Source organism: Fusarium redolens, assembly GCF_020744475.1.
Source record: "Fusarium redolens strain MPI-CAGE-AT-0023 chromosome Unknown BKA55scaffold_5, whole genome shotgun sequence".
NCBI classification, from domain to species: domain Eukaryota; kingdom Fungi; phylum Ascomycota; class Sordariomycetes; order Hypocreales; family Nectriaceae; genus Fusarium; species Fusarium redolens.
Window position 1 is genome coordinate 94297 of NW_025763668.1, and position 9889 is coordinate 104185.

Sequence of the window (9889 nt, forward strand, 5' to 3'; positions counted from 1 at the left end):
TTCTCCCCCCTCTCCTTGTTTTTTTTAAATAATAAAAAAAAGGTTAGGGCTGCCCCTGCCTAAAGCCTTTATAAGCAAGACAATCTGAGAATATCCCCCTATTAATATAATTAATATCTTTTTATAAATGCTTTTATTATTACTAAGTATTATTTATATTTTCCTCTTTCTTTACTTAAGTTCTCTTTTTTATATTACGTTTTTAAGTAAATTTAATAAATAAAATATTAGAAATATACCTCTTTTAGCTCTTAAGAGTCTTATTAAGTAGCTATTATAGCTATAAGGACTTAAGACATAAAATAAAGCTATTTATAAGTATTATATTTTAAAGGTAAAAAGTAATAATAAAGAAAAGACTGTATAAAACAATATTTTCTAATACTTCTTAACTATAAGTTAAATATAAACTATTAATTAAGTTTAATTAAAATAAGGGTTTTATTATAAGATAGAGAATTAAATAATTAATTTAATAATATTAAATATAAAGGAAAAGAGTATAAAATTATATATAAAAAAAAGTATAAAAAGCTAGAGTCCTTAGGGAAATCTATCTTTTTATATTTATTATTATAAATATTTATTTAACCTTACTAATAAAGCTTAATCCTTTTATCTTAAAATACTTATTATAATTATTATAATATATCTTTCTAAACCTTATTATTTTATAAAAAGAAGAATATGTTTTTTTTTATAATTAAAGTATTATTTTATATAATTATAATATAATAAAATTATAGTATTATATTAATATTATATTCAAAGCGGGGTTAGGACCGGAATGTGTTAGGACTTTTGCATAGAAATATACCTCCTTTCTTTTCCATAGTGTCTAGCCTGTATCTTTATTAGCATATTTGCGGTTTTAGTTGAAATGTTAGATGATGTCTACTAGGCATAGTCGTCAGATTGGTGTGAGACATTAAAAAATTAGACTTCCACCCTCTTAATACAGTTTAACATCAGGAGGTATCTCAGCCTAGTCTCCCCCATTATGCGGTGACGAATAGATGTTCCTTCCAAAACCCTGCTTTTGCCTACCGTGTTCATGTGATTCGTCATTCAAAGAATCCATATGAACCAGAACTCGGTCTTGAAGGGCAACTGCTTTCCCATAGACCGCAATAACATGCTCATCCCCATATCCTATTAGTTCAACACTGGGAGGGTCGTGAATATATCCAGGTCTCGACTTTTTCCCATCCCTTTCTGATATAGCATATAGAAAGTCTGCTAAGAACGTATTAGACCAATGCGAATCCGCAAAGAAAGCTAGCGCAAGCCATGCAGCTCCCGCGAGAACCAGAGCAAAGATGCTTAGAAGGATCTGCAGGCCAGATATAGCAACAGTCAACTTATCAACACTGATCATAACCAGAGCTGGATCGATGCTGACTATATAGCCCCTTGCGACAAGTAGGCCTTCCATCGCGGCCGACATGTTCCGAGTCCAGGACATGACGCTGTCATTAAGGGACTCGGAGCTGATATTGGAACGGCCATTACCGAGGCCATGTAGTATCAGAACAGCGGCAGTGTCTACCTGGCCGAAGAACACGTGACTGTTGTCATCGGTTGTAGATCCGACGCAATCAGTCTGTGTGACCCTTCCACCAAACGCCTCATTCTGGAATGATCCACGGGCGCATTTCTCAAATGGTATTATCGGTTTGTCGATAGTTTCAGATCTTATCAGCGTAATATTGACCGATGCGAAGTTAATCAGCGAAAATAGGTCTTCCCCGGTACTGCTGAGTGAGACAGTAAAGTAGCCCCAGCTGGATTGAAGCACCGTGAGGTTCCCGTTATCGGCTGCGTTGACTCCGAAATGGTAGCTAAGATCTTGACCCTGAGCGTTCATAATGTCTTCCGCAATATGGTCTATGAGCGGGTTGTTCCTGTCGGTCTGGTTCGTGCTCCAGGTCCGGCGTACCAAATCTCTGACTTCCAGCGCCGTAAATGGAACTCCCGGGTCAGTCAACATGGTAACGCGAGATACATACTCAAGAAACGTATGTCGTCTCGTCCCCTTGGTCACGGTAAAGACCTGCATCATAGCCGTAGAACCACCTCCTCGCCCCAAAGAAAACCAAATATTATCGGCTCTATTTGGGGTGACGTATCTTGAATCGAGCTTCAGGTCTGACTTGTCGTTCCAGTGTACTTCGGGCCTCCCAATGACCTTTTCCTCTAAGTTTTGTGAGAATGTGTTGTTAAAGGTGCAATTCCAGTAAGCCGAGCCTCCACCAACGGTAATGCACTCAGGAAACTCTTGGCCGTTAGCGACGGCCGTTTCTGGGATCATGGCATCACTATCTGGTGAAACAGAGAAGCCGTCGTCATCAAGCCAGATTCGCGCCCCGACGCCATACTGCCGCGTCGGTGTTGTGATTTCGGGAGATCCCCTTTGGACTTCACTAGTCAAAGTATAGTTTAGGCCTGGCTTAAAAAGCTCAGACCCCATAACCTGTGGGAGTGTTGCCTCTGTCTCTTGTAATGTACTGGGATCAAGATGCAGCTGGATGATATAAGGGGAATCCTGGTTGCGCCAAGTCGCATACTGGGCAACTGTGACATTAGATGTCTTAAAGATGTAGCCTGGAGCATCTAACGCCCAGAGTAGGGTCCCATAAAGGGACGCAAGCGTGTTAAGAATGGTGAAGAGGAGAACAATAAAGCTGGCGCGGGAGATGCCACTGGACGAGAGGAAGTGCCAGCGTTGAATGTAATCTTCGGCGAACATAAGATACGATGCAAATTGATTGGAAAGTGCCGCAAGGAGGGAGAAGAGCTTGTAGATAAAAAGCGCCATGAGAACCTCCGCCAGTTTGAATACTATGGATTTTACTGCATTGTGCGGTAGAGAGATTGATGATGAGATAAAAGTGGATGATGACTTAATCATATTGGCAATTGTCTATCAAAATGGATAATATATGTTCGTACGTACTTTACTACCTATGCGTCTCTCTATCCTTTTATTCACTTTTCCCATCAGGCTTCCCCAGCCTCGGTCAACTTGTTGCGATAACACTCAGATCTCAGCCAATCGACATGGCGGCAAACTATCGACCTAAGCATGTCAGCCATGCCCGCATATGAGACTAACAATCCCATGAACAGACTAGCTTGCAGCGCTTTGATACCAGTCTGTTATTTATCAGGGAATAACTTCTGTAGCATACGCAGTAGGTACTTAGCTAAGTATAACAATGGAATTAAATTAGGGGGCTTCTTACTAATTTAAGCTTCTTCTCTATTTCTATTAAACTTATAGAAAGGCATGGAGATGTTAAATTATCTAACTAGCTCCAACTAACCCGAGAGCCTTATAAGCAGACGATGAACTGTTTAGCAAGGGCCAACCTGTAGGACAGGCGCGGATTTGGATTAACCTACCGATCGGGCATAGTCGACTAAGGCGTTAAAGGTTTAGCAGTTACTTGTAATGTATGCATGCACGGCCTTGAAAGAGACAATTTCTTAGCCTTATGCTATAACTGGAGCCGACGGAACAGCGGTCTAGAAACACTACAATTAATGTCTAAGACAGCATTGCATTTTGCCAGGCGTCAAAGCGCAGGAATCACGCTCTGTCCTACTATCCTTCTAAGTCACCTAACTTAAGCCCCTCTACCCGCGCCACGTCATCCTCCTTACTCGGTTCACTCGCATCCTCATCCTCATAACCACTATCACTCTTACTATCTTCCCTAAAGTACTAATCGCTTTATACTTAGGCTGCCTTAGCCCTCTCTGCATATTCTACCCTAAACTGCATCATATTCTTTTTATAACCTAATATACTACTGCAAACATCTGCTCTCCCTCCCCCTCATCAAACACACTAAATCCCGCACTCGCGGAAGTCTGACGCCACCACTTAAACCACACCGCGGCGCTCGGTCTGCATATTCCGCTTAAACATCACTGCGCTAGCGCTAATGGTGCCAACCATAAGGTAGGCTTTCTCGTTGACGAGGTATACATCGAGGAGCTTGCGGCAGATAGTTAGGTTATCGGCCTAGAGCACGGCGAAGTAGTCCGGCCCATGCTTTAGTCTGCGGGTGGTGATGCGTGGGTGGTGAGAGCTGAGGAGGATATAATGATGTAGTTAAACATTAGGCCTTAGAAATTTCGGATAACGCGGCTAAGCAGGTTAGTATTTTCAGAAGTAGATTTATAGTTTTAGGGGATTAAAAAGGTCAGTTTATCCTTTTAAATAGCTATTTTCTCCTTATTTACAGTTTTAGGCAGAGATATTGAGTGCTAGTATTACTAAAGTATTTAGGTTAGCGGAGATAAGACCGATATTATCGACATAAATATAATACATAAAGTAAACTTCTCCGCGGAACCCTCACCACAGTAAGGCTGCCAGAGCCAGCTCAGCTCTGAGGTGGTGAAGCGTCAAAGCGTCAAGTGGCTGCGGAGATAACCCAACCGAGCTGCAGTTTGAGCTCGGGCGCACTCAGCCGTATGTTCTATGCGGCCGGCCTTATTAAGATCTTTGTGACTAATAGATGAAGACATGTATGTCCTGGGGTTCATGTATGTCTTCACTTGCAAGCCTCTTCTTTCGCTTTTTTATGAATACTACTCCTGGAAACCTTTACTCTTTGGTCATCAGACTCCTGCCAGAACGCCAATCCTCGGCTGATCCATGTCTTGCTAGCGCCACAAAATTTCCCACCCAAACTTAACCGTCGGTTGCCAGCTGACGCAAACAATAATTGTCAGGGTTTTTCCATGAACTCTACTAAAGTTTATTGCACCCATTATGGGTAGTTAACGGCATATAACACAATATAAATCCCGCCGGATCTAACTACCTTAATCTCACTGGATTTATATTATACTATTTACTATACTACTTCCTACTTTGGGTTAACTTTGCTGTAATGGATACTTGTAATTCCCTTCGTCCTTGGGGTTATCCGGTCTGCCTCTACTGTATGCACGGGCCATGGCTAACCCCCAGCCACTTTCAACTACATTGAAAAAAGCAACCAAACTTCAAATCAATTATATTGCTGCAATTTAGGAAAATACTCTCTTTGAACTAATCTTGGGACTGATCTATTAATTCTCGCACAGCAGAAAGACTCGTGATGATGAAATGTCAAAACATGTACACGACGTGTGAAGTATTGTGTTGAATGACAAACGAAATTATGCAAATTGAGGCTTGCTGCCTGTTCCCCTTAGTCCTTTCTCTAGTCCATGACCTTGTCCTGGTGGTCTGTTAGGCTACTTAGAACATTCGCTATATGCGTAGCACTTCCTATCATAAAACAACAAGGTCTGCTTCCCCCTACCCGATGTGACACCAAGACTCTTGAGGTTCTTCCCATAAAGCTGACACGTCTTATCCTCACCGTAGCCAAAGCTCATACACTGCTTGCTCTTCAAACAAGTCTCTGCGCAAGTGCTCACGCTCTTAACAAAAGAGGCTGTACCAATAATAGATCTGGATGGAACGCGGGCTTTTGTCACATTCCTCTTACAAACCGAACGTGGAGGGGCCTTGGTATTGGCGATAGCTGAGGGAGTACATGCTAGAGAAGCCTTCTTGGACGTTGTGGATGTTTTGGCCAGGCTGGCTTTCTTGTTCACAGCCTGGGTAGCCTTGGTGTTCTTGGTAGTGGCTGTTGTAACAACAGAGGTCCTGGTTGGCTTATTTGTCTTGATACTAGTTGGTTTCTTGCTGGTAGTTGATGTCTTCGGCTTCTTGTTCGAACCAGCCTTCTTACCATTGCTGGTGGACTTGGTACCAGACTTCTTCTTGGATGTCGGATCGAAGACAGGCGCTGGTTGTGGCCCGACACAATAGGCGAATAGACCACTACCACCGCAGTCCATCCCGGTTCCTGACATACCACCCTCATCGTCAGACCCATCATCGCCAGTCCCGTCATTGACATAGCGAATGCATCCTTCAGCAATGGGATCACTCTCCATGGGATCAATGAGAGGAAACTTCGTTGTATCGCCACCAATTGTGACAAATGCATCAGCGGAGTTCTCGAAATGGATGTTCCAAGCGATGCCGTAGCAATCGCCATCAACATCTGTCACAATCTCACCATCCTCAGGGACTGTCGCACTAACCTCGAAGCTCCCTTCCAAGACAACCGAGGGTGTGTCGACTACTCCTCCCTTGGCTGACCATAATCCCCCCAAAACATTGAGCTTGACACCGACACTAGCAGGTATACCCAGAGACGCCTCCATCTTGAGCTCACCAGTAGCTTCGGTTCTGTGTGTAAATACCGGGGTGAGACCATTGGAGTGACTATTATCAGAGTCCAGAAGATCAACCAAGATATCAATGTTCTGCCACTCTACCGAAGCTCCAATGAGCAAGGTTCCGGTTGCTTCAATAGCCATTTCAACTTGGACATCGAGACCGATATAAGGTCCAACAGTGCAAAGGAGTGGAATGCCGAAGCTCCACGGAGAGAATTCTGCGACAGGGTATGTCCATTCCTTCTCGTACTTGACGAATGCTTTCAAGCCAAGGTTGAGCCCAGCTTTGAACCGGGCGTTGAACTGGATCTGGGCTACCTCGATACCGCTGAAGATGCTGGCTTCAATGGTACCAGTGAGAGAAGCCTTGCCGCCAAATCCACATTCCACGCAATAAAGGATCAGACCATAGGACAAGTCACGCTCTGCAAGCGTGGCGTTATCCCAACGCTTGTGATGGCCGTTTGGATCAGCAACTTCGCCCTTGGCATACGAATCATCCTCTTCTCCGCCTTCTGGGACCCATTCGATGAGCTTGGCAGCATTTTCCCACGGCGCGTCTTCATCAGTACCGAGAATGCCTTCATCATTGAGATATTGATGCCATTCGTAGGTCTAAGTCTTGCTTACGCGCTTAAGCATATGTGGCTCGAACATATGTACAACGTCAGTTCAAACTTGGATTATTGGCAGCAGAGGTTGTAACTTACAGCTCTTTTATTAATGGCCCGCCTGACATTCAGTGTTCCGATTTTGCCAAAGTCGAGCTTGAAACGCTTATATACATCGTCATAGTCGGTCGTGGAACCCTTGGCAGTGGATGTCTTCGTGCCATGGTTGAATGCGATGGATTGAGCAAGGACCAAGTCGTTTGCGTAATCTTCTCCACAACTATCCACGGAAGTGATGAATATGATCTTACCAGCTCCCTTCCATTAGGTCTTGGCGTAATTATAGGCAGCGAAATTTGATATAGTACCACTCAATGCGCCTTTGGTTAAAGATGGCGTTATCACGCTTTCGCATTCCTTTCGACCCAGGCTCCAAGTCTGGTGTACCAGTCCAGGCCAGAGTGACCTGTTTGTCGAGGGTGAAGACTGAGCAGTCTTTCGGGTCAACCTCTGGGGGAATGATGGCTCCAGAGTTGTGCTGTTGTCGCTGGTGCTTGTAGCATTGGAATCATCTCGACGGTTGAGAATCGGAGGGTCATGGCTTGGAGCAGTAGATGCGCTAAGGATGAAAAGAGGAAGCACAATGAAAGATGTGAGGTGCTTGGTGAGGATCATGATGGGCACTTAATGCTCGGATGCATCAAGTAGCAGATCGAAATAATGAGAAATAGAGAAGGGAATAAATGTAACGTAGGTGATAGGTGGAAAAGCTTCAACTTCAACATCAGGGTTATGGCTCAACGTGCAAGTCGCAGAGCAACCATCCCAACTACTTCATGTCCAAGAAGGGCGCTGATACTGGGGCTGGGTTTGTTGTTGGTAATGGCAAATGTGGTTTTACTTATAGCGGTAACAGCGATGGCTCGGTGTTTAGCGTTGATGTTTAAGTTTATAGATATATTGTTACCGGGCTGCAGACTATTGCGTACAGGCATCGAGACAGTGGCTTCAATTGATGTCAGTATAATTTATCTACTTAAAATCTTTCTAAGGGATGGAAGTCCTTATACACCTATCACAACATATAGCTCCCCCGTCGAGTCACTCGTCATGAACAGCCTTCCGGACTTGTCAAACGCCAGGCCCGCCGGCCTGAAACACCCTGAAGGGCATTTGGAATTGTCCGTGTTCCACATCAGCGGCACTTCAGCTTTAGGGTCGTCAGATGCTGACACTGGTTCGCCGTTTGCAAAGTCCACCTTGCTAAGACGGTAGCCATCACCAGGATTGCGGTTCCTGAAATCAAAGCCCATGGTTAGCTAACACTCGTGTAAGAAGGGAAATCACACTGGGGGGTTTTGGTTTGGGATTTCGCCCACTAACCAGCTTCCATGGAATGCAACATATGCCGCGCCACCATCTCGAAACTTGATGTCCAATGGCGCAAGGTGTGATCCGAACGTAATCCTCGGCGCCTGCTTCTCCTGGCATTCCTCATCTGTGAATCCCAGATCCTTCTCTCCCTCCGGCGTGCCAGCCATTTGCTTGCCAACCTTTGCTCCGCCTGGGTAGTCATTGATGACGGAGGAGTCGTAGATGGCGAAGCATCCAGGATATCCGTAGTTGGCACCGTACTGGGCGCTGGAGGTGTCATTGGGAAGGCCATGGAAGTTGAGTTCCTCGCCAGGATTGCTGTTATGGATATCGACGTCACCGCGGTAAAGATTGTCGACTGAGTTCTCAACCGACCACTGCACACCAGGTCAGTTCAAAAGCTCTGCCACCAATCCCAAAGTGCTGGCTGAAAAAGAAAGGCTATGCTTACGATATGTCCCGTAGAAGGGTCCTCTGCCCAGCCAACACTGTTACGAAGACCCCAGCCAAGTAATGACGCCCCGCCATACTCCAGAGGAGCATCCGCCGTCAACAGCTCATCAATTTTGAAGACTCTCACCTGGCTACGCACAACATCCTTGTCCACAGTTTCGGTGTCCAAATTACCATCGGATCCGCCAGCCACGAGCAGCAGGTTGGGATTGCCAGCGAGAGGGATCGTCAAGGTGCGAGTAGAATGAGTCGAAGAGCCATCCATACCCGTGATGACGGTCCGGCGGGAGCTGACGCTGCCTTTGGAGGCATCGTAGTCATAGGCGTATACCTCGCTGGGACTAGAAACGAGAATGGTTTTACCATCGGCGGTGAGAGCAATGCCGTGGTTCAGCTATATTCGCACAGACTTGTTACTTACTTCCTAGCCGCTGGGATTAAAAAAAGAAAAAAACGTACATTCGCGTCAGAAATCAAGGCGTCGTAAGAGTCGATGCAAACATCGAGGTTTTTACCACCATCGAGGACAACCCTCCTCACACCCTTGCTGCCAGCCTCGGCGATCAGAAGATTGCCCTCGGTGTCGACAACAAGATGTCGAGGCCGCTGTAGACCGGTGCGCAGGAGTTTGTACTCGACGCCATCAGCGGTAGCGATGTTGGCCTTGGGAGTGAGATTGCATTGTGCAGAGGCGAGGCCTATAAGAGTTGCTCCAGCTGCGAGGAGTACCTGTACTAGACGTGGCATTGTAGTCCTTTTAAAGAGGCGCTCGCTGTTACAAAGAGGATGTGATATCGTGTCAAAGGAGGGCGACTAGTGAGGAAATATATATATTGAAGGGGGTTAATCACTGCCTTAAACATCACAATTAGCATCCCTCTCTCTCCTGCCATTCAGGCCCACTAACCCATGAATGACATCATCCCACTCTTCAAAAGACTGGGAGGGGAGAGAGAAAAAAAAAATCCCTGCTCAATCCAAGGTTCTGTCCCATATCGCATCCTTGTAAGACGTGACATCGTCCAGCCATTGCCCAGGCCACTACTTCCCCCCTTCACTCATACTTCCCACACAGACATGTACAGTATAAGCTTAAATGCTAATATTTCTAAGCTTGTAGCCACCCGAAAACCCCCAGCCTAGCGCTGCTATTACAGCACCTTGAGATACCTTCTACTCTACAGATCCACATGGAT

The 9889-nt window shown here is 45.3% G+C and overlaps 3 protein-coding genes across 3 annotated transcripts; all 3 read right to left on the reverse strand.

Annotated features, from left to right (window-relative positions):
* Positions 1-748: 748 nt before the first annotated feature.
* On the reverse strand, positions 749-2911 carry BKA55DRAFT_591690 (uncharacterized protein; the record flags this gene model as incomplete). The annotated part of the gene is made up of 2 exons (XM_046195281.1): positions 749-838; positions 1088-2911. 2 exons carry the CDS (start codon positions 2909-2911, stop codon positions 749-751), a joined length of 1914 nt encoding a protein of 637 aa, XP_046051551.1.
* Positions 2912-5222: 2311 nt separating this feature from the next.
* Positions 5223-7541, reverse strand: BKA55DRAFT_591691 (uncharacterized protein; the record flags this gene model as incomplete). Its single annotated transcript, XM_046195282.1, has 6 exons — positions 5223-5240; positions 5443-6240; positions 6280-6870; positions 6966-7180; positions 7272-7391; positions 7445-7541. The coding sequence occupies 6 exons, from the start codon at positions 7539-7541 to the stop codon at positions 5223-5225; spliced, it is 1839 nt and encodes a 612-aa protein (XP_046051552.1).
* Positions 7542-7909: 368 nt separating this feature from the next.
* Positions 7910-9500, reverse strand: BKA55DRAFT_661691 (soluble quino protein glucose/sorbosone dehydrogenase). The gene is made up of 4 exons (XM_046197586.1): positions 9153-9500; positions 8692-9087; positions 8250-8617; positions 7910-8162 (listed from the first exon to the last, which is right to left on the reverse strand). Exons 1-4 carry the CDS (start codon positions 9438-9440, stop codon positions 7931-7933), a joined length of 1284 nt encoding a protein of 427 aa, XP_046051553.1. The 5' UTR covers positions 9441-9500; the 3' UTR covers positions 7910-7930.
* Between the last annotated feature and the right edge of the window lie 389 nt (positions 9501-9889).